General features: G+C 39.9%; 1 protein-coding gene across 4 annotated transcripts in view; it reads right to left on the bottom strand.

The window, feature by feature from the left end:
• Positions 1-1,966: 1,966 nt before the first annotated feature.
• DZIP3 (DAZ interacting zinc finger protein 3) overlaps positions 1,967-25,123 on the bottom strand; it is a 104,810-nt gene continuing 81,653 nt past the window's right edge. For 3 of the 4 annotated variants that reach the window (XM_066240941.1, XM_066240937.1, XM_066240938.1), the window contains 10 exons: positions 24,661-24,757; positions 22,618-22,721; positions 20,732-20,819; positions 18,721-18,822; positions 16,289-16,429; positions 13,898-14,034; positions 12,499-12,616; positions 5,310-5,453; positions 5,124-5,225; positions 1,967-3,327 (listed from right to left, as the gene is read on the bottom strand). In XM_066240941.1, coding sequence (XP_066097038.1) covers positions 3,217-3,327; positions 5,124-5,225; positions 5,310-5,453; positions 12,499-12,616; positions 13,898-14,034; positions 16,289-16,429; positions 18,721-18,822; positions 20,732-20,819; positions 22,618-22,721; positions 24,661-24,757 — 1,144 coding nt within the window. In that variant the 3' untranslated portion in view covers positions 1,967-3,216. The remainder of the gene's footprint in view (positions 3,328-5,123; positions 5,226-5,309; positions 5,454-12,498; positions 12,617-13,897; positions 14,035-16,288; positions 16,430-18,720; positions 18,823-20,731; positions 20,820-22,617; positions 22,722-24,660; positions 24,758-25,123) is intronic. The other variant, XM_066240940.1, reaches the window with a different exon arrangement.

Below are 25,123 nucleotides of genomic sequence, written 5' to 3'. Positions count from 1 at the left end.
CAGCAACGTTCCTGTTGAAAATATGTTTCATTCACTAATGAATTTTCCTGGGAGAAGGCTGCATCAGGACAAAGGTCACACAGCTTCTCGGGGGCACAGTGTCCTCACGTGTAAAAGGTCAGACTAAACCCACGGTTCTCAGTAAGAGAAGTGCATCGCTTCCTTGGCCAGCACACGAAAGCACAGGACTGAGACCTGATGCTGGTGGGTCCCAGGTAGGGCTCCTCAGTTTCAGGAGATCCCTAGGTGATCTGAGGCTCACCTGGGTTGGGCCTTTTTACTCAAGAGTGTCATCCCAGGACGAACGCATCAGCACCTGCTGAGAGCTTAGTAGACATGCAGAATCAGAACCTCAATTTTAAGAAGAGCCGCAGTGATTCACTGCATATTAAAATCTGAACAGTGTTTCACAGCCTTGAACCCATATTAACATCTCTTGGGAAGCTTTTCAATATCCCACTGCCCAGCTGTGCCACGGACTCAGATAAAAACCCTTAGGAGTACAATCTTATTGACTATATTCCCTATGCTATACTTCATATCCCCATGAATGTCTTTATAACTGGCAATATGTGCTCTTAATCCTCAGTTTTTCCATCACGCCCCTAACCTCCCTCCCACCTGGCAACCATCAGTTTGTTACTATATTTTTGTGTAGACAAAATCAATCCACATTGGGGATGCAGCCTGAAGTACGAGAAGAGTACACTACTAAGGAGCTAAAGATCTGCATCACTCCCAGAAGGCTACTCTGTCGCTATGACCTGGGACAAACTATTTCCCTTTTACTTGATCCTTACTTTCATCAGCTGTAAAACAAGGATAATATCCTCTCAGAGTCAGGTAACAAACACTGGAAGGTGTCCCGTAAAACCTGAATAATGTTATGCACATGGACAATAAACAGGAAGGAACACGTCACAAGACACACCCTCTGACAGAACTTGCAGTGACAGTACCAGAAGCTTACAGGTGTTGTTGATGTAAATACTGCCGCTTTCATCACTGGATTTCTGGGCAGGATGCTATTCTGGACCCATTATACTTACAGGGATGACAGTGATGATTAAAGTATCATGCGCACTACAGTTGTCTTTATTATTAAATTATAACTCAGAAAGAAAAAACAATCCCATTACCTTTAGCATCTACAGATTTGGACATGACTTTCAGGACCACGTACTACTACTACACTCTCACCACGTATCAGCTATGGTATTGAGACCTCAGCCCATCTTTGGAGCCAAGAATAGCAGGTGCAGCACCAATACAATTTTGCAGCATGAGTTTATACAGAAAGCATGTGACCGAGTATCAGGACCCTCAAGTATTAGGATGGCTTCAGCCACTATTTAGCTACACGACTTTGGGTAAGATGGATCTGTAAAAGAAGATAGACTAGAGCGTTACTAAGGACCCTACAAGCTCTGACATTCGATAATCCAAGACATCCTTGGCATTTTACAAGTCTGGATGACTTGGAAAGGGCCTTCTTCTTGGATAATTTCTTATTCTTTCTCATAACAGAAGACTAAATTGAAGCACAATTAAACAGAAACAGATTTAAAACAGCTTCAGGATATGGTTAAATAGATATATACAGGCAAATGAGGTGTTCAGTTAAGAAACAATTATTCTTTCCCACATGAAAAATGAAATCGCAGTTGTAAACATAAACTAAGAACCGTTTGTTTTACAAGATAATTGGCTATATGACTATGACCTTAAGATGTTAGACAAAAAAATTACCATAGGCCCTATAAGTCCTGAATTTTGCAGTTCTGATACATTCTTGGCATTTTATGTATCTAGATGACTGCCTTCATTTTTGGATATTTCCTTTACATTTTGCAGAAGAAAACATTTAGCATACTGTTACAGAAACAACAGATTTAAATAGAGATCTGAAGTAACCTAAAGATACATTTAAACTGAAATATTCAGAAAGAATAGTTGCTGAGTCAGAGAACACAATCTCAATTTTATTAATTATGAAAAAAAAAGAACTAAGTAACATTTGTCTTACAAGTAACTGTTCTTTTAATTTTTATAACTGGAGACATGTACAACACTTACAGCATTTATACAATACTATTTTCAAAATCGGTTTTTGACTGCTAGGAATGAAAGCTCTTGGTGACAGTTTAGACGTGCAATTTAGCCCAGTGGGTATCAACTTTGTCACAAGAAGCAACTATACATAAACAGTCCCCACCACCCCCAGCATCAGAGAGCGAAACTGGACACTTAAAGCAGAAAAGCAATATCCCTACAAAGTGTAAATGAGTAAGGCCCAAAGACCATGTTCACAAATGGACATAGATCTCAATTATTTAACTGAGCAAGTGACTTAATTCAGGCATGAACTCCTTTCTTACTACCTCCTTATTTCTGACTCTGGGAATATTTACACCATACCTGAGGGCTAGACATGGGCTCAGAGAAGGCTCAGACATGGCCCTGCTGGTACCCTGGTAAACGTTTAGCAAGCAGCTCTTGAGAGGAAGAAAAACACTTCATTACAGCATTTACCAATTTCTATGAGTGGCAAATTTCAAGCTACCATAAATTTGACAATTGGCTCACAAAGTTCCTGAGACTTTAACAATGAACTCTCACAAGCCATTATAAGCCGATTCCAACACACATTGCATGGTCCACACCCTCAAGTAGCTCATGGATACATATTTTAGAGAATAGAAAAGAAAAAGAATAGGGAAGACAAAGATAAAATTTAAAAAGTTATATTTATATAAGCAGTTTTAAAAATGAAAAGAAACATTAAAATCTGTGGAATTTTCCTACTTCTCTTTTTACTATTCCAGTGTTTCTCTTGCTTAAATATAGCTGAGGAAATTAGAATGTAGTACAGTGGGGGAAAGTATGCATGAGTGGAATAAGAAGGAAAAATGACAAGAAAAGACACCCTAAGATACATGCTAACAGTTGCAATGCTTATGCTGGAAGAAAACATCTAAGGTAAGGCAGATACGATGTAACCTTTAATACTTTATGCTCTTGAAGCCCTTTCCGCTCTGTTCAGTCCTGATGATTTGTCCTGTCCTCTTTGGCTGCAGCTTTGGTGAGATTATCTAGCTTCGTTTGCACAACACTGAGGAGTGTACTCCTTCATACCACTCCCACTATAAGCTCACAATGAAAGGCGAAACTGATCTGTGGAGTCTGGAAACTTCCTGTGCATAGCCGCCCCTTGCATCAGATCTTGGGCACATGCCGGCCTGAGTGACCAGGAAATTCTTCTGGCAGAAACACATGGAGCCTGCAGGTAGGGCATGTCCCCTGCTGCAGTAACCAAGGTCTAATGCACTAAGGAGCAAAAAGATTCGTGTCAGTCTCAAGATTGAACCTGGCAGAGGCAGCTGTTCACGTATCTATCGACTGTCACCCCCATGTCTATCAGGAGACCTCAGAGCCCCATCTGGTGCCCTGCTGGGCCGGCGGCTGCGGTCACCGTGCCTCTCTAGGTCTGCTGAGTGCTCCAGCTGCTAACAGGACACCTGCCAGCCAGCTCATTCTACTGAACCCCAGTATTCAGGGTCATTAGCAGTTCTTTCCCCCTCCTTGTTTACATATTTACAACTTAATAAACTTACTTAATAATATATCATCTATCTTTACAATTATAAAATTAATAATTAATTCAAATTATAGAATAATGGTACCATTGAATTCCCTTAAATGTACATTTTGTAGCATTCATTTGTCCTAACCTTGATAAAGGGATTAGCAGTTCTTTATAACAAAAAGGTTGAGGAAAGCTGCTATATTTTTTTCTCTAGTTTATTATATATTGTTCTCACTTATAACCCAGAAAATGTTATGACTGACATACAGAAGTCCCTAATACCTTGTATCAAGTGCTTAGGGTGGTTTGAAGTTAAGACCCCTAGATGATGGAATCACTTTTCAGATTGTTTTTTCTTTGGTGACAATGGGAGTATAAACTATCTGTTAGGTCATTTGCTTGAAAACTAACTCTGCAAAATTTTTTTTACCAGTATGAATAATGGAGAGCAAGGTCAGGTGAGAAAGAATTAAGAACAGGCACTATATATATATATATATATATATATATATATATATATATGTATGTGTGTGTGTGATATATATATATATATATAGCCTTCTGAATCTAACTCTAAAAAGTAACCTGAATGAATTACTTGCTTTCTATTCATTGGGTAATGGCAAAGAATAAAATTAGTTAAGTGAAACATTTAAATTCTAAATGAATCAGACTTTTAAAACTTTAAATGGGAAGGTCAGGTGACTAAGTATGTGCCCTGGAGATCTTTTAAGATTAGTCATTCTGCATCCACTTCATATCAGAGTGGATGCAGACTATACTTCTGTAGCATGTATCACATATCACATATCTCTGAAACGGTGTTTTACAAACATGGCTTGAATGAGCTGCTATAGTTCACTTCCCTGAGAAGCCCTTTTTTGTGTGTAAGATTATATTTTCTGGTGTCAAATTTTATCTCTGCAACAGAAGACCTGGATCATAAATTGTATATCAATAGCATGAGCACAGCAGCAACACCAGGAATTAACCTATATGATTTCCCAGAATCAACAAAAGATATGCCAATATCACATTTTTCTAACATCAAAACTCAAGTCTGAGCATTTCAAAAGCAAACGCCAGAACCTGAGCAGATTGCTGAGGTAAGTCGTTTGCGTTATAACAGTTGAAGCTGTCATTAGGTGAGGACACAGGCAGGTGTGGACACAGGACACTATGTATTATTTCTAGCACATCAAAGTGAGTGGCACTGTTGCTAAATCGCCACCGAATTGCCATGTCAATCGCATTCATCTCTGTTCTATTCAAGTGAACCGCCTACTCTCTACCACTTAAATCCCATCATTGTCCACTCTCCGGTGAGGTGTACGGAGACCTGAGACAGCACGTGCGATCTGGAGGTAGGCATGGGGAACAGCTGCAAGCACATCTGTGTGGTACCCAGAAGCCTAGCATTATACTCAGTGGAAACCAAGAAGCAGTGTGGATGATGATACAGGCATATGATTTCAAATAAGGCAGTGTGAGTCTTGCTCAGTTGATCAGTGGTGAAATATTAAGAAGGTAAGTTTACCTGAGAGTGGAATTTGTGAGCACAAGGTAACACTGAGAGGTTTTCTGGAGAGAGATTCTCATGACAGATCACACAAGGCTCTTCTTCCCCTTCCTCATTATCCTGGGTAAATACACATAGGATGGATTCAGCTCATTTCTTTCTCTCAAATTTAAAGGTATTTGTAATCAAAAGTCTCAGTCTCACCAAACTCTTGGCTCCTTCCCAGGTCCCAGGATCTTGTGGAACGAGGGGCCTCCGGGCTGCTGTGGGGGGCTGGGCTGCGTTAGACTGCAGTGGAGCATGGCTGGGAGAAGAACAGCCACCCGTGGGCACTGGTTTGCCTTGACTCTGAAAAGAATATTATACTGATTTTTAAAGAACTGGTTGAAAACAGAAAGAATAAACTAGCACAGTATAGTGAGAATTAGCAAAAGGCTACAGGTCAATCAGATTCATAATAAATCTTGAAACAAAATGTAGGCAATATTACTTATATATTTAGATCTAAATAAAACAAAATAACTATATATACTTACTATATATACTTTTTTTTTTCTTTCTATTTTTCTGAAGTAAGAAGCAGGGAGGCATAGAAACAGATTCCCAACTGGAATCCACCCGGCATGCCCACCAGGGGGCGATGCTCTGCCCATCTCGGGTGTTGCTCCATTGCAACCGGGGCCATTCTAGTGCCTGAGACAGAGGCCATGGAGCCGTCCTCAGCGCCCGGGCCAACTTTGCTCTAATGGAGCTTTGGCTGCGGGACGGGAAGAGAGAGAGAGATAGACAGGAAGGGGGGGGGGAGGGTGGCGAAGCAGATGGGCGCTTCTCCTGTGTGTCCTGGCTAGGAATTGAACCTGGGACATCCACAAGCCAGTCCGACACTCTATCGCTGAGCCGACTGGCCAGGGCTATATATACCTTTTTCCCCTTCTTTTCTAATTGAAAGGAGGGGAGATAAAGAGGAAGACTCCCCCATAGCCTGACTGGGATCCACCCAACAACTCCTTTTGGGGCTGATGCTCTGCCCATCTGTGGCCATGCTTGCAACTGAGCTATTTTTAGCACCTGAGGGGGAGGCTCCATGAAGCCATCCTCGGCGTCCAGGGCTGATGCACTTAAACCAATTAAGCCATGACTGCAGAAGGGGAAGAGAGAAAATGAAAGAGAAGGGGGAGGGTGGAGAAGCAGATGGTCGCTTCTCCTGTGTGCCCTGACTGGAAATTGAATCCAGGACATCCATACACTAGGCTGATGCTCTACCACTGAGCCAAACGGCCATGGCCTATATATACTCTTTTAATTTAAACAAATGTTTGCAGAAAATTAAAAAAAAAATTGCCTCCTTTAGAATCATTCAAACCAATTTATTCTAGAATAATCAGTTTATTCTAGAATGATCAGGAGGTATTTGAAAAAGACTTTTTATACCATTTGTCAAGTTGAAGTTGAATTTTTAAATTGTTAATAGATGACAATACAATACAGATTACTGATTTTACTGAACATGTTAGAGAGATAATTAAGACAGCTAACTAAGAGTCTGAGGGAGCTGAAGATGGAAACTGGATGAGCACAGTAAGACACAGCTCTGACAAGGGTAGGAGAGATACGGTCCTACAAGGGGGGAAAAACCACACCCCGCTGTGGTGTTCCCTGGTCAGGAACAATCTCAAAGGCACGAAACTTTTCTTTGAAGAGTGAGGGATTCAAGTTTCACATCAGGCATCCCAACCTTGGTACATGCATAAGACATATGAGAACCCAAACACTTGGCTTTGAAAACCAACAGAGACTTCATCCAGGAAATCTGCAGAACTGCAAGGAAAAGGAATTCTGCTCTTAAAGGGCTCAAGTACAGACCCACTTGACTGGGAAACCAGCAAGAAAACACCAGAAAAAAAGCACATAGACCAGTGATTTTCAACCGTTTTCATCTCATGGCTCACATAAACTAATTACTAAAATTCTACAACACACCAAAAAACAGATTTTTTGACAATATGACCAAAAAAAGGTGTAATTTTTGATTCATTCATACCAAATGGCTATTGATGTGTTGTCTGCTGTTAGTTTATTTAAATCTATTTATTTATTTATTTATTCATTTTTTTTAGAGAGTAGAGAGAGAGAGGGAGAGAGAGGAGAGAGAGACAGAGAGAGAGAAGGGGGGAGGAGCAGGAAGCATCAACTCCCATATGTGCCTTGACCAGGCAAGCCCAGGGTTTCGAACCGGCGACCTCAGCATTTCCAGGTTGATGCTTTATCCACTGCGCTACCACAGGTCAGGCTGCTGTTAGTTTATTTGACAGTCTGAGGGAAAAGAGGTCAGCGCCATGTTTTAGAAATTCTTGCGGCACCCTGATTGAAAACCGCTTCGGCTGAGCACCACTGAGGGAGGCACATGCACCATACTTGGAACGCTGCCACAGGGGCAGGAGGCACGAGGCGGCATGGACTCGCCACAGGCCTGCAACACTGGCAGCAGCCATTTGTAAGCTCTAGTTCTGCCTAGCTGATGCCGGTACTAGCAGACACCACTTAACAATTCTCCCTCTAGCCTCCTAACTCCAGTGGGCACATTGGTGAAAGCTTACACCCCCACATCTCAGCCCTGCTACACAGCCAGTCCTGCCCACACAACATGCCAGCAGCAATCATGGCTCACCACAATAGAAGCATGCACGAAGCTCAACAGGGAACAATCCTGGAGCACCTGGCTCTAGTGACCAGAGGGGATTACCCTACTGAGGTCCACAGGACATCACCTATATAAGTCTACTTCTTGAAGACTGGAAAACAGCCTGACCAGGCAGTGGCACAGTGGAAAGAGCGTCGGCCTGGGATGCAGAGGACCCGGGTTCGAGACCCCGAGGTCGCCAGCTTGAGCACGGACTCATCTGGTTTAAGCAAAAGCTCACCAGCTTGGACCCAAGGTTGCTGGCTCGAGCAAGGGGTTACTCGGTCTGCTGAAGGCCCGTGGTCAAAGCACATATGAGAAAGCAATCAATGAACAACTGAGGTGTTGCAACGCGCAATGAAAAACTGATGATTGATGCTTCTCATCTCTCTCCATTCCTGTCTGTCTGTCCCTCTCTCTGACTCACTCTCTGTCTCTGTAAAAAAATAAAAAAAAAATAAAAAAATAAAATAAATAAATAAATAAAATTAAAGACTGGGAAACATAGCTGATATACCTAATGCACAGAAACAAGCACAGAGAATTAGGTAAAATGGGAAGACAGAGGAATATGTTCCAAACTAGAAAACAAGAGAAAAAACGAGAAGTAAATGAAATGAAGGTACACAATGGTCATAAAGATGCTCATCAAACTTAAGAGAAAAATGAACACAGTGAGACCTTCAACAGAGACAGAAAATATAAGTATCAATCAGAGCTAAAGAATACAATAAACTGCAATGAAGAATACATGAGGGAATCAACAAATTAGATGACATAAAAGAATAGATCAGTGATCTGGAAGACAAAATAGCAGAAGTCACCCAAGCTGAAAAAGAAAAAAAAGAAAAAAAAAATTAAAAAGAATAAGAATAGTTTAAGGAACCTTTTGGACAACATCAGCACACTAACATTTGCATTAGAGGGGTCCAGAAGCGGATGAGAGAAAGAGGCAGAAATCTTGTTGGAAGAAATTAATAGCTGAAAACTTCCCTAATTTGAGGAAGGAAACATATAATCAGTCCCAGGAAGCACAGTATCCCAAACAAGACAAACCCAAAAAGGTCCACAGCAAGTCACATTAAAACCACAATGTCAATAATTAAAGATAAAGAGAATCACGAGAAAAGCAAGTAAAAACAAACAGGGAAACTTTGCAAGCCAGAAGGGAATGACACAGTATACTCAAAGTCTGTAAGAAAAAATCCTATGCCCAAGAATACTTGATAGCAGGATTATCATTCAGAATTAAAGGAGAGACATAGACTTTCCCAGATAAATAAAAGCTAAATAAGTTCATCACCACTTAGCCAGCCCTAAAACAAATGCTGAGGTTTTCTTAAATGGAAAAGAAAAAGACAATAATTAGAAATGACAAAATATATGCGTGAGGGAGATCCAAGATGCCAGTGAAGTAATGGGAAGTTACATTCAACTTTTCCCAGGATCAAATCGGAATTACAACTACATTATAGAACAATCAACCTGAACAACTAACTGGAGACTAGATGAACAGAAGTTTTATAACTAAAGACATACAGAAGAAGGGCAGAGATGTGAAAAAAAAATGGACCAACACTTGTGTGGTGGTTGAGAATCCAGAGAAATATCTCAGCTTCAAACAAAGGTCTGTCTTGAGGAGGAAGGGGTCTACACTCCATGCTAGACCCCCAGCCCAGAATACCAGAGCAAGGAAAAGAAGCCCATGCCATATGGCGGTGAAAATCAGCAGGGATTCCAACTCTCAGGGACAGACATGAGTCTGCTACAAACCCAGGTGCCAGCAGACAAAATCTCGTTCATGGGAACTCTCCTGAGATTTGGTAGAGGGATGGCGGCTCTGAGTAGACTGGAGTCATACCGGGAGAGACTGGGGTGTGTAGCTTTGGGGAGAAGGCTAGAGTGACAGCTGCCATTGTCCCTGTGCTGAGAGCCTCTTCCACACTGCCCACAGACACTTTTCCTGGGTAGAGCACTCCCCTCCATATGGCATCGACCGGCCTGGGGAGACCACTGGCCCCACTCTCCCAAGTCCCTGCAGCCCCGCCCTGTCGCGCTGGCCCCGCTGAGGCATCAGCCAGCTGCAGGCAGCCTGGGCGTGCTGCAGTCTCTCTTGAAAGGCTCTCAGGGAGGTACAGACAGTCTCAAGGAGTGTCAGAGATGCACAGGGAGACCAAGTTGTGAGGCTCTGGGGCAAAGCCATTTCCCCCACCACTCCCTGACAAGTGCCACCATTCCTATGCATGGCCTTCCCTCCACATGATAAATCCTGATCTATTATAGAATGATAAAATGTGCTGGCCTCACCATGACGACTCTGAGACCCCGCTGCCCCACCACCAAGATGTACAGGCCCCAGGCGGGTAGTAGCTGACGTTGGTGTACTCTGAGACTTTGGCTCAGTGGCCTTAGACCCAGAACTGGTGCCTAGATTGAATCTGTATCAACCTGGTGAACACCACTTGCCACTACCTAATGACTCAGAACTTTCCGGTTGCAACTCGCTTACCACTGGAGGTTCTTTCAGTGGCTGAGCCAAACAGGCAGTGGAAGACAGAACCTAATCTCAGGGTGTCTTGGCCCTGCTAACGTGCCCCAGACTCGGTTCTGGTGGAAGCCAGCCTTGGTGCACAGCTTGGCTCCTCAATGTGCATCCAAAACCAGCAGAGGCGGCCACCAACTGTCGATCATCTTATAATTCCTAACAGCTACCCAGTAGCCCATGGCCAATCACTGGAAGGTTCTGACACCGACCTGCATTGGAGTCCTGCCGAAGAGGTCCCAGAACCAACACTCCCAGTGGATGGCTTCAGACCACATCAGAGCATGATGCACTTAGCTCCACGAGTGGCACACCCACTGGGGTATCTCAGCAGGCACCAGACCCTGTGATGGTGAATTCTGCTTCATGGAGTCAGCTCCCTACAGAGCTACACTGTGATTGGGGGTCAACCTTTACATTCACCCAGGCTGAGGTCAACCACACCAACAGAGGAGCTGATAGCAATCAAGACTCAACTACAACAGGAGGCTTACATAACCCAAATAAGGGACATTCTTGAAGTACTAGCTCAGATGATCAGGAACACTTTACAACTGAGCCCCACAGGACCTACTACAAAGGTCACCTTTCCGAGGCAGGGATATGTAACAGATCTACCTAATACACACACCAAAAACTACAGAGATGCAGTCAAATGGGGAGACAAAGAAATATGCCCCAAATAAAGGAATAGGAAAAACAGCCATAAAAAGATTAAATAAAATGGAGGCAAGCAATCTGTTAGATATAGAGTTCAAAGCAATGATTATAAGGATGCTCAAAATATTCAATTTCAGTAGCACAAAAAAAGGACATAGAAACCGTAAAACAGACCCAGGATAAAAGTAGAATCCTGTATTTAAAATGAAGTATACTGCAGAAATCAACAGCAGATTATACGGAGTAGAGGAGCAAATCCGTGGTTTAAAAGGCAAGGTAGCAGAGCAGCAAAAGGAAAAAAATATATATAAAATGAGGATCATTTCAGGGACCTCTGTGAAAACATAAAGCATAGCAACATCCACATTAAAAAAAACAACAAAAAAACCCCCCAACAAAACAGGAGAACACAAGGGATCAAGAACCTATTTGAAGAAATAATGACTGAAACCTCTCCTCACCTGGTTAAAGAAAAAGACAGGTAAGTCTAGGAACATAGAGAGTCCCAAACAAGAAGAACCCAACGGGGCCCACACCAAGACACATCAAAATCAAAATGGCAAAGGTTAAAGACAAAGAAAGAATCTTAAAAAGCAAGAGGAGAAAAACAGATGCCACAAAGAAGCTCCCTTCAGACTGTCCGTTGCTTTCCCAACAGAAACACTTCAGGCCAGAAGGAAATGTCACAAACTATGCAAAGCAACGAAAAGCAAGAACCTACGACCAAGACTACTCTATCCAGCAAGGCTATCATTTAACTTGAAGGAGAAATAGAGCTTCTGAGATAAAATGTGGGAGTCTATCTCCCCTCTTCTCAGCTTGGAAAAGAAGAAAAAATAAAAAAATACATTTATATATAAATATATAAGGTCTACTGGAAAATTCTGTCCGTTTCTATCACAACAAGTTTCGACACGTAAGCACATGTTTATTTGGCGCATGTGTGCCCCTTTATTTTTATCACTTAATGCATATATACTGACGTAGCAAATTAACTAAAACAAAGTCGATTCACGTTAGTCTTATGTGTGAAGCGATAGTGTACCCATGGCTACTGATAAAGTTCATTTACACCACTGTAATTTTTACGAATTTCAACAAGAAAGAAATGCTACAGAAGCATGTCTGTCGCATCCATCATATTCCTCGGACTTAGCACCCTCCGACTATCACTTGTTTTTTTCCTTACAAAATTTTTTGAAGGGCAAAAAATTCAAAAATGAAGAAGATATCAAACAAGCACTGGTTCAATTTTTCACATCAAAAGATAAAACAGTTTTCAAAAATGGGATATACAAATTGCCCTCACGCTGGCAAGAAATCATTAATAATAATGGCAATTATATTATTTAGAAAGTTTATTGATAGTAAGAAAAATTTGTATTTTGTTTTATTCCAAAAACGGAAAGAACTTTCTGGTAGACCTTATATATATACATAGTTTTTAAAAAGCTAACTACTATAGATAAGGGCAGAGAGAAATAGGTTTATTTTATTTTATTTTATTTTACCTGAGATCTCTTGGGGTCAATAAATTGAGAAATCTTGTAAACAATTTCATCAAATGTCAGTCCAGATGGATTCCCGTGAGCATCCCTCAATTTTCGTAAGAAATCTGTAAGCTCCTTTCTGGAAAAGATAAAGGAAAGAACAGTGGTAATTTTCCTACTGCCTTGAGGATGTGCTCCCCAAACAAGATATAAAGTCCTATTGTTTGACTGATACGTAGCATATAGCCATGACCCTTTAGATCTTTGATCTAAAAACGTGATCACAGGTCCATCTGCATTTAGCTTAAGCCAAAATGAAAAGTCCTAATGTTTTATTTATGAGCTAAATGTGTTCATGAGTTCAAAGTTTAGTATTTATTTTCCTTCAAAAAGATACTTTCACTGTGTTGGAAGCTCACCGTGTAACACTAGTTATCTCCTTATTGATGTACTGAGCTCTTCATATCGCATCTCTCATCCCTTACAGGACTAAACATTCCTTTTTAACTCTTACTGTCTTTCTCTCCTCTATCACTCTTCATAGTTTTACTTTGTGAAATCCAGACACAGAAAACAAATATTGAACAACAGAAAAGCAAAGATTAAAAGATACATTAATTAAAAAAACAAACAAACCTAGGAATATTTTTATTGATAGGTTCTTTTTTGATTCTCATGCTCCACTGACTCAAAAGCTTGCACATGTATTTTGGGGGTATAACAGTAACAATTGTATTACTGTTCTGTTTTCACTAGCTATTTATGATAATATTTATAAAACCATAATCTATCCTGAAGCATAACAGTATGTACATTACATAAAAGTATTGGTTTTCAAATATAAATACTGGTGAAAACTAGAATTATTGCCTTGGATGAAAGAGTAAAGATAAAAAAAACTTCATTTCTGGAGGAGTAGAATTAATTACCTTTCTACTGAAGTCAGAACTGTGAAAGAACAGGAAAATTATGATTTCTTGCATTTAACTGTGTTGCCTAGTAAAGAAACTATAAGGACTCTCAATAAAATTAAGAAGATAGGAGAGCAAAACCTGATCATGTCTGGTTTTATATAGCATACTATCAACTTAAAACTCACTTTGGAAATAGGTTATTAAGCTAATTCTTGCAGCTGGTGGCATTAAAATTAGATAAGTTTACAACTAGATGCACTTTCAGTAAAATGAGAAAAGCTAAATTTAAAAATGTATTTTCTCATGACTTAACACTAATAATTGGTGAAGAGGTTTAGCATTTACTGAACACAATCCCTTCCTGATGCATTTAATTTCCCTTGGCAAGGCCATGGTAAGGAAACTGTACTTTTCTGTGGGTGTTACGTCAAGTATTTCCTTGCTGTAAGTATGGCTGTGGCTGCAGAATATGATCTGCACTCAGCACTAAGTACAGACTTAGGTACCTGGTCTGCTGGGGGAAGGCAGCTTGCAGTCTGTCTGTAATCCTCTCCCAGTTCATCGCAGAGTCGCTTCCCAGACTCGCACCGGGAGGCACAGCCTCTCTCCCAGGGGCCGGCACAGCCCGGGCTATGCCAGTCATCTGTGAGGAACACAGGGTTACACATCATCAGCTTCAACTCTTACAAAGCAACATTCTATACCAACATGGTATTTCCATATCTCAGAAAATGGGTAGAATAAGAAAAGGAATACTGACATCAGGTTCCCTTTTTAGTTTTTTCTTAACTTAGCACAATATTTCTAATTGTTTATGTAAATTTATTTTTTATTTTATTTTTTACTGAGGGAGACAGACAAGAAAGGCTAGAGATGAGGAGCATCAACTTGTAGTTGTGGCACTTTAATTGTTCACTGATTGCTTCTCATATGTGCCTTGACCAGGGGGTCCAGCCAAGCCCGGGACCCCTTGCTCAATCCAACAACCTTGGGCTCATGTCAATGATCGCACGCTCAAGCCAGTGATCCGGTACTCAAAACGGATGAGCTAGTATTCAAGCCGGCAATCTTGAGGTTTTGAACCTGGGAACTCAGGGTCCCAGGTCAATGCTCTGTCCACTGTGTCACCATTGGTCAGGCAGAGCTGTAACTTTATTTTATAAATGGAACATAGTAGTCTCAGTAATTGCAAACATGTACAGAAATACATATAAGATGTTTATTTCTGTATGTACAGAAAAAGGTCTAGAAGTTATAAAGCATTCTGTAAATAGTGATTACTTCCTAGGATTCAATGGCAGGGTTATTTTGCTTTTTCCTTTATATAATTATTTATTGTTTATTTTGTATATATTTATGTATCTCTGTATTGTTTGCTTTTTTATGGTTAGCATATACTACTTTTATAATTATGAAAGTAACAAAGTTGAATTTTCAAACAACTAAATAAAATGAGAATACTACCAGAATGTCTGCCCAACGTCTCATGAACATTACAAGGTGGTGTGGAAGCTGCAGGGACACCCCCGAGCCGTGAGACCATCCAAGTTTTCCCCATATTGCATGGTAGGCAGTTCCTTATTAGAACCTTTAGGATCCTAATTAACATCAATAAGTAAATGTTTTTGGAGTGCTAAATTGATTACTATGATAATTATAAACATGACATCTTTTACCTAAGGCTATACAAGTTATTTTCGAATATAAGGTTATCACTCATGAAAACCAGCAACTACTAACAGTCACTAGAATAACTCGTGCGTAGCCTGGTAAGTCAGAGAAGCAGAATACTGCTTGGAAATCCAGGTTTGCCTCCCTAGCAAACTTCTTCCTAGATATCATGAAGTAATATTATTAGAAGGCTGGTGTATTTTAATGTTTTTTCAATACAGTTTTGCCATACTTTCTTATAAAACTGAGCAGGAGCAAACCACGTGAGCAACGCTGTGAAATTATGGTGATAAAGAGACGTGGTACTCAGTTAACACATTTGCTTGCGGAGAGGCAGCCTCTACGAAAATAAGCAGAGTTCCTAGGACTATATATTTCAAAGGGAGACTGTTAGCAATTTGCAGGCACAAAGAAAAAAAAATTGACTAGAATGTACTTATGAGAAAGTCAAATTAAAAAATTTTTCATTAATTATAGTTAACATAATCTTCTGAAAAAATATTTTTCTTCTAATAAAAAAGTTTACCTTAACCAAGACTACAACTAATAATTCTATTCATTTTAAATTTCTCTATTGCTTCTTCAGGTTTAGAGAAGGCTAATCTAGCTATTTATAGCTAGAAAGATTTGTAACTTTACAGTATAATATGGTCCAAGGTGAGTCTATTTATATTGTCTGTTTATAGATCCTGTCCTATTGGACATATACACATGTGTATATTTAAGTAAAATTTTTATTCAGCTTTGTAGCATCATTTAGTTTGCTGTGATTTGGCTTCTCTGCTTTTCAACCTACCCAACAATCATGCTAAATATAATTATCTACTAAAGTATCAACCTACCCATCACTATTGCTTGTTATATAAGCAAAGTGTAACTGTGAGGATTATCAACTATAAAAATATGCTGCTCACAAAAATTAGGGGAAATTTCAAATGAATATGAAGTGATAAAATATCCCTTAATTTTTATGAGCAGTATATATTTAGCTTTGAATCTAAAAACTAAGCTTTTTATCAGTTAATAAAATATTATAATTAAATGATATCTGTAAGGCCCTTAACACAGTGCCTCACATGAAATGATTTATTCCATTAGCATTGAGCTCTCATCATCATCACCACCCTGCTACTGTCACCATCAGTTATCAAATAAACAAACAGAGAAGAGCAGACATTCCTCTGGAGTGAAAGACATTCCTTCTGGAGGGTTAATGTCTATCCCACCCGAAAGGGCTCTACCAGAGGGGGTCGAGGCTGGCCAGGCGCAGGGACGACTCCAGGACAAACGGCAGGCATGTGAGGAACGTTGAGTACGGGTCTAAAGAGAGGCTCTTTCACAAGAGGTCTTCCCAAGAACCGCTGCATCTAAAACAGAAACAGTAAATAATAATGAAAACAAAATCCCACACATATCTGTTCATGTAGGCAATGATCTAAACTCACAGAGCAATGTTTGGGGAAGAGACTGATTAGAAATCTGGTTACAAAGCACAGTAGAAATAATGTCGTCATAAAACTAGTTAAATGCATAAATAGTCAAACAGCAAAGAAGAGTGAAATATACTAAAAACACTAAAAGAGAGAACCGGGTTCTAGACCGGCTTTTTTACACCTAGCTGGGTGACCGTGGATGCCAAGTTACTATCTATAAAATAAGGCAGCTGGGTTAGTGATCCTTCAGGTTCCCTCCCCAAGGGGATAACAAAGACTCTGCGAAGGAGCTTGCCAGTAGTACTACTGCTGAAGAGCAGTGCTGACACTCAGAAATCCCACTGGTTCCTCAGTTCACAGAGATTCATCTTACTATTCTACTTTTATATATTTTTCAAAATTTCATAATGGAAAGTTTTTAAAGATAAAATGAAGTGGTTACAGAGTAAATAAATAGTCCTCCTGCTCTCTTTCAGGACAACTATTACCTAACACTACTTTGAGGTTTAGATAGCCAGTATACAAAAATAAAAATATACTGAAACATAAAAATATTGGAATAAACTGGGAACAGTACCCATTATTTCCGACTTCTCAGGTTAGACTACAATATATATAGTTAAAACCTGGCGGCCATTTCTTACGGTACTAGAGTCTCAGGGATAGATGGCCTTTCTTTATCAGATTTCCTGATAGATAAATGAGAAAACCAATGCCCAGAACAGCTCATTTTCCAAAGACCAATATAGTTCTTCAGAGTTACCCAGATCTCTAGCGTATTTCCATCGTATTATATCACCTGAATTTACAGTAAATAGTATATTCATATTTACAGTACTTCTGCTTTCAAACTGCTGCACATGCTCAGTGGTCACTGATGCCTGTGCTTGAACACCACTGTCAGCTTTCAGCAAACACAGCATCGATTCGCCAGGAAGCACAAAGACACACCTGTACCTCTCAGATGTTAGCACAAGGATGCTCATGAATTAATTCCATAGGGCCTCGTATTATAGAATTGTGCACCTGAAACCCATATAATTTTATTAACCAGTGTAACCCCAATAAACTCAATAAAAATAATAGAAAATAACAAATAATGAAATAAAAATAAACAAAAAACAACAAAAATAAGTCCATAGAGCCTAACTGCCAGTAGGTTTTGCCCTTGTCCAAACCTGGGTACCAACATCAGAACTAAACAGTGTCTGAGGAATAAAAATATAGAGGTAAAAGTTTACTTATGTTTGTTAACTACATAACATCACTGGTATCAGACAGCTTATGCTGGTCTGCTTCAAAAATATTCCATAAAACAGCTCTATATCTAGTTTTTGAGTCTCTGGAGCCATTTAAAATTTAGTCATGGGAGACTTTACCTACAACCTATAGGCCGCAGGATTCTGCTTTTGAAACACAGTGAAACACTATATGATTCACACAATATTTTTTAGGTTCTGTAATTTAATCAACTATTTGTAGAAATAGGATTTTAAAGTTCTCCATAAGCAGAAGTGCTGTCAAAAGTGATCTGCCCCTAATACCTCACACCTTTAGTCTTTTCCTATGCCCAGATTTGTTACGGGAATAAAAATGACCACCGAGCGGTTCTGTGCTAACAGATGTTTTGGAAAGGTATGTGTGCTAACTGGGTTAAAGCACTCTTTCCCAAAAAGGTAACATAAATAGTAGAGCAGGGATATTAAAATGTCTGATAAAGACTAATTGTTCCCTATCAACAAGCAGAGAAGGGGCATAAATGGAAGGCATCCTTGCCGTTAAAGGCAGAGTACAGGATAAAATGAAGGGAAAGACAGTTTTAAGCAGAAGTGAAGGGATGAAGTCCAGCCTGCTAGGGTATTATGCTGAAGGGTTTCAGTCATCTGGGGGTAACTGTGGACACTGAAATTCTGAGCACACATCAGTTTTTTTCCATGAGGTAGATGAGAGTGATAGGATGAATGAAAATATACTACCTCTTAAGATGTCAAATGTATCACTACAATCTAGGGATGCAACCTATGTAAGCGGCCTCGGTTGAGCCAGCCAACAGCTATTATCATCTGAAGATGAAACAGCAGAAATGGACATGGCAAATGATTTGCACAGTATACACCTATTCCATTTTGAACATGCATTAAACATACTGCATATTCAGTGTTTTACAGCCCTTACCATTTTATCAGGATGAAGACAGGAATTTTTCGAAATGTCACATTTCTTACCAGTATCTCTGGAACGGGCGGCGGGGGAGGAAGCTGGATCGGAGGCAAGGAGTTCAAGGCAAACCCCTGCTCCACCTTGCTGATCTGTTCATTATACTGTGTCTAGTAGAAAAAGGGAAACAACATTTTAAGCAAAATCAACCTCAAAAAATAATATAAAAACAATTTCTGACATAAAAACAATTCTATTGAACGTTATCCCTGCATATAAATAGTTGTACTTATAGAAGTATCTGTTGATTGACAAGATACAGAGACACATAATTCAAAGATCCTTGTGATAATTCTTCTTGTGTTTCCATAATATTCAGCCCCAAACTGGGAACCACTGACGTAAAGTGAACAGAACCTAAAGATTCAAGAAGCTATAATATATTGGCTGATTCATATAGGAGGAAAGTATCTGTAACGAAGAGTAGAATTATTTCCAAATTTCTTTATCTCCCCCCCCCCCCCGAGAGGAGAGGTAAAGATAGAGAGACAGAGAGACAGAACCATCGAGCCGTTCCTGTATGTACCCTGACCAGGAATCAAATCAGCAACCTCTGAGCCTCAGGATAACGCTCATAACCAACTGAGCTATCAAGCCAGGGCTTAATTTAAAAATGTTTTTTTTTATTGATTGATTTTTTAGAGATAGAAAGAGAAAAGGAGAGAGGGGGGGAGAAAAGGAAGCATTCATTTGTGAATTCACTGGTTGCTCCCCATGTGTGCCCTGACCAGGGATGGAACCCACACCTTGTTTCAGGCAGTGCTCGGACTGAGCTCACTGGCCAGAGCCCGAATCACTTGCAAACTTCATTTTAAAACCTAGAGGAGAAATTTTAGGGGATATTTATTAAATATTCTTATTTTGTTTATCTCAAGTTATACCTCTAGTTTAAGTTCCAGATGTATCTTTTCTTCTCTTGGATTTTTCCAAAAGATTCTAATCGCTTAAGTTTAGCCACATGCTTTTAATAGTTTTGGATGTTGTCCCCATTTTGCTTATATATTATTTTGTAAATATCCTATAACAGCTGGAAAAGAGTCTTAAGTAGCAAAACATTTAGAAACTTCCACTCAGAGAATGGTTGTTTGAAGGAAAAGAAGGATACAGAACAAGGAGCAGCTCTTCAGGCCAGAACTCTGAATAAACCCAGTGGGAATGATAAGCATCACTGAAGACTGAGTAAGAAAAGTGTGGGGAAAGAGTCAACTCCATCAATAAAAAAGCTAGAGAAGTAGTTAATGCGACGAGGCAGCTTTTCACAATTGAATGTTATTGTCTATGCTCTGAAATCACAAATCAACATTATAAACTTTAAGGCAGGGGTCCCCAAACTTTTTACACAGGGGGCCAGTTCACTGTCCCTCAGACCGCTGGAGGGCTGCCACATACAGTGCTCCTCTCACTGACCACCAATGAAAGAGGTGCTCGTACAGGAAGTGCAGCAGGGAGCCAGATAAATGGCCTCATGGGGCCGCATGCGGCCCGTGGGCCGTAGTTTGGGGACGCCTGCTTTAAGGTATACATGCAAAAATATCCAAAATCCAAATGAATAAATTCGTTGGTTACCTCTTTACATTACCTTTATCAGAGCCTTAATTCTATTAAGCCAATAATTAAGAATGTAATTATTTTGCATTATGGAACGATTATATAAAAAGTTAAGATTGAAAACTAATATGGGTCTGCTTAATCTTCCTTTTAATTCTGTAAATACACAATTAATTACTCAATCCAAGTAAGACATTTACTTCTGATTAGAGCAGTTAGCCTGGAAATTCTACGATCAGGTATGAGGCATAGCATTTGCTTTAATAAGAACCTAAATAACCATGTTTATCTACAACAAACTATGTGGAAGTAATTGATCTCAAGCCTCAAAAGGGAATAAACTTTAATGACTGAAATAAAAACATGTTCTTCTTTTAATTTCTCTATCAGTTGTTTTTAGTATTAAATGTTTTCTTTAAGTATATACCACCTACAACATTCAGCTTTCCCTCAGTACACTTCGCCACTTACCCTGAGGGCTGCAATCTTGTTCCTAACATCTGTCACGATGGCACTCCAACTGTCCACAGCAGCCTTTAGCCGAAGCGATTCCAGGTTGCTGGTGTAGACAAGGAGACACAAGGGAAAGTTCTTTCTCTCTATACACCAATTAAGTTTCCAAAGATTTCCATTATGTTCTCTATCACATATGTAAACGTGTAAAAGAACAAGATTACCTTCATCACCAACCTCAAATGGGCACAAAGTTGTATGGAAGGGTTATTTATTAAAAATAAATCAAGAAACGTATGATTGTTTTATGCAAGAAAAAAAAAATCTGCCTCAGCACACCAAGATTTTATTTTTCTCTAGCTTGGCGATGTATTTTTAGGATGTATTAAAAAACCTTTTCACAGGAATCCATCCACGGAAGGAGGAAGGCAGTGGAAGCCAAACAAGGGAACTGCCCTAGACAATCAATGCAGGTTGAGAAGACTCATCTCGGAAGAAGGTTTGGACTATCTTCACGTTATCCTTGACATCACAAGGTCACAGCTGGCTGGTTTATCAGCCTCCTCTGTAAATTAGAAAAAGATAGTCCAGCCTTGGCCAGCTGGCTCAGTCCATAAAGCATTTGCCAGGTGTATGGACTCTCCAGGTTTGATTCCCGGTCATGGCACACAGGAGAAGCGACCATCTGCTTCTCTCCCCCTCCTTCTCTCCCTTCTGCAGCCAGTGGCTTGATTGGTTCGAGCCTTGGCCCTGGGCGCTGAGGATATAGATAGGTTGATTCGAGCATTAGCCCCAGCCAGGGCACAGGGAAGGGGTGGTTTGCTGGGTGGACCCCGGTAGGGGCATATGTGGGAATCTATCTCCACCCCTCTCACTTAAAAAAAGAAAAGATATTCCACATGGGAGGGCAAATCAGAAAGATGTACCACTTTTGCAAGAATGAATTAGATTGTTACCTCGAAACAGTGCATAAATTGCACAAGCACAGCAGCTCTGCCAAACATACCCAGTAAATGATAAGTAGGAACAGATTTGAGATGTTTAGGGACTGCTGTCTCCAGAAGAGAGATCTCAATGCCTTTCAAAAGGCTGTTAAAACATCCCAGCCCAGTTATCACCCAGTGCATCAGCTTTAAAAAAGCAGAACAAGTTATCTTTGGGATTATGTCAAAGAGGTTTGATAATATTCTACTTTACAGAGCATTTCCCCCCTCTAACAAGGAGAGAGACTGACAATCACTTAAAACAGTGCTTCTGTGACCTGAATGCTCATCAGTGTATCTTGGGAATCTCGCTAAATCTCAGAGATTCTGATTCGTTAGAAATGAAGAACGATAATCATTAAAATGATAATTATTAAAAAATAATAATGCCTTGGCTCCAGAGATTCTAATTTAATTCTTTAAGTTTGAAGTTATATCTCATAAAATTACAAATTTAAGAAGAATCTTATACAACCTGCCCAATATTTGAAAATCACTTATATAACAACAGGAAATTGCTTTCAACATATAATTTTAGGTGTTACTACTGATTTCCCCGCCAAGGTACTCCAAAGGTATTTAAAATCAAGCCTTTGAAGAGAAACAATTAGAAAAGTTTCCAGCTGGAATGCACCTTGGTTTGTAAACATCGTAAATATCTGCCTTTGGATCTATTTCACAATGGAGTGGGGGGGGGCAGCTATTACGCATTTAGTAGACTTCTCAGCGCTTCAGTAGAAGCAGCAAAGTAAAAAGCATCAAAGTGACTACGTGACTTTTGAGGCTGAAAAACACAAGGACTCTTCACTCTCCGAAGACTCTGATGTCATATATGTAACACACATCAGAGATTATGTTCAACACTGGAGCCACTTGCGAGTATCTCTGAGATCAAGAAGCACAAGGAAAGGGAACAGTTACCTTGCCGCCATCTGAGTAACCCTGGCCAGCTGGCTGAGGCACTCCTTTTCTGTCTGCTCCAGATGGAGCACCCCGAAGTCTCTGCGGCACTGTAGGAAATACACCTATGGGTTTTTGAGAGAAAGAAAAAGAAGTTGAAGGTGTCCTTGTAAATAAACACATTATTTTCCCAATCATTTCAAGTGAATTCTAAGCCACTTCTCTCTCTTTCTTTTTTGAGAGGCATGGAGAGATAGGAATACCGAGCTGCTCCCGTACGTGCCCTGACCGAGGGAAGTGGCCTGGCAGCCTCTGTGCTCCGGGATGGCGCTCCAGCCAACTCAGCATCCAGCCAGGGCTAGTCTTGTTGTTTTTTTTTTAGAGACAGAGATTAAAAGGGAGAGAAAGGGAGAGAAAGGGAGAGGGGGGAGGGGGAAGGGCAGCTTGCATTTGTTGTTCTACTCAGTTCTGCATTTACTGATTGCTTCCCGCATGTGCCCTGACCGGGGATCAAACCCACAACCTTATTGTTTCGGGATGATGCTCTTAACCAACTGAACTAACTGGCCAGGGCCTTCAGCCATTTTTCAATTTCTTCCAACAGCACCTGAGCTTCTTGACCAGCCATGATACATTATAAATGTTTTATAAAAAAAATCAATTCTGCAATTCTAATTTTTTATTCAATGGTTACTGGGATTGTAAACAATCTCGAAGATAGTTTTCAAACCTGTATATACACTGGAAACATTTAAAAAGTCTTAAACCACCTTTAAAAAATGATGTCTGGTCCCAGAGATTCTATTATTTTATTTTTTTTTATTTTATTTTTTTTAATTCATTTTTAGAGACGAGAGAGACAGAGAGGGAGAGAGAGGAGAGAGAGAGAGAGAGAGAGAGAAGGGGGGAGGAGCTGGAAGCATCAACTTCCGTATGTGCCTTGGCCAGGCAAGCCCAGGGTTTTGAACTGGCGACCTCAGCATTTCCAGGTTGACGCTTTATCCACTGCACCACCACAGGTCAGGCCTGGTCCCAGAGATTCTAATTTACTTGATACTAGATGTAGCCTGAGTACTGAGTTAAGAACACTCAAAAGAATTCCTGCTGTTTATTTTTTAACTGATGCAAGGGTAAGAAAAAAATCAGACCCTACAGGATCATGCAGTCCAGTAGGGCCTTGGAGGTCACCTAGTCCAATGTCAATCCCACAGCAGGAATCCTTCCTGCATCATTAACTGAGAAAAGCATATTATTCTCTTAGGCAGCATTACGTGTTTCCAAACTGTCCATGGAAGTAGAAAGAAACTTCCTGACTAAACGCAGTAAAAAACAGAATACAAACTTGAGCTCCTAAGGTAATGAAATTTCTTTTCAATTAAAGCTGGCACTCCAACACTTCTCTCCAGAGGTTTGTGGTTTCGACACCACTCCTTGATTATTGACCTCTGGACTTCTGAGGACTCTAACAAAGAATAGAGCTTATGACAGTGCTGAGAAGATCTGTGATGCTTTTAATACCAGTGAGCTCTCCCAAACTTAAATCTTACTGTATATCAAGTTTGGTTATCTAGAGACAAAAATTACATACATATATGTTTCTTTTGAGAGACCTAGTTGTGGGGTTGGTGCTAAGCTAACTTGGAAGAAACTGGGTAACTTTCTAGGTGCAGAAGATAAGTTGGTTTTGATATTGGAGTGTATGATGTGTATGTGTTTTTGCAAGATCTATGGAAGAAGTAGCAAAGAAGAGAGAATGGCAGCGGTGAAAGGTCGTTCTTCGATGTCTAGCTTCATGAATTTCCCAAGATGTCTGCATTTGGTATATATAATGAAGAAGACCAATTTCTTGGAGTCATTTGAGGAAAACCATTGTACGATCATCAGCACTGAATCATATACAAAATGCCAACAAGTCAAAAAAGCACAAAGGTTGGAGCTGAATTTTTTGGGCTGGTCCTAAAATATCTATTTCTCTTTATTCAAAAAATAGCCTTTTTCAAAATTCTATAGTATAAAGTACACAAATAAAACTTGCCTCCCCGGCCTCCCTCTCCCTCTTGTTACCTCAGCTGTTAAAGCTCTGCTGGTTTCTGCTTTCAGTTTGCTTAAGTACGTTTTAATAGTGCTTTCCATATTATGCTTCTCCATTTCCCATTGAGATCTGAAATACATGATCATTAAAAAGTAAGCAGTATTGCAGCAAGAACAGACCTTTATTATTCAGGAGGAAGATAGCAAGCTATTAATAATTAATAATTTCTTGAAAAGTATACGGCATATAAAAGCAAGAGAAGACATTACTTACTGTTATCCTTTGCTATCAAGAGTGTAGCAATTTAAAGCTGTCAATACAGAGGTAATAATTTAAAACTTGGTTCTAAAATCAAGTTGTGTGAGGATGAATCTGAGTCTCACAGTTTATTAAATGTGAAATCCTGGGCAAGTTAGTGAATTTCTCTGTATCTCAGTTTACTCACATGTAAAAATGGGGAAAATTTTATTACCTCAAAGAGCTATAGTAAAAATT

Source organism: Saccopteryx bilineata, chromosome 8, assembly GCF_036850765.1.
Source record: "Saccopteryx bilineata isolate mSacBil1 chromosome 8, mSacBil1_pri_phased_curated, whole genome shotgun sequence".
Classification (NCBI taxonomy): Eukaryota; Metazoa; Chordata; class Mammalia; order Chiroptera; family Emballonuridae; genus Saccopteryx; species Saccopteryx bilineata.
This window is presented reverse-complemented; position numbering and strand designations above follow the sequence as displayed.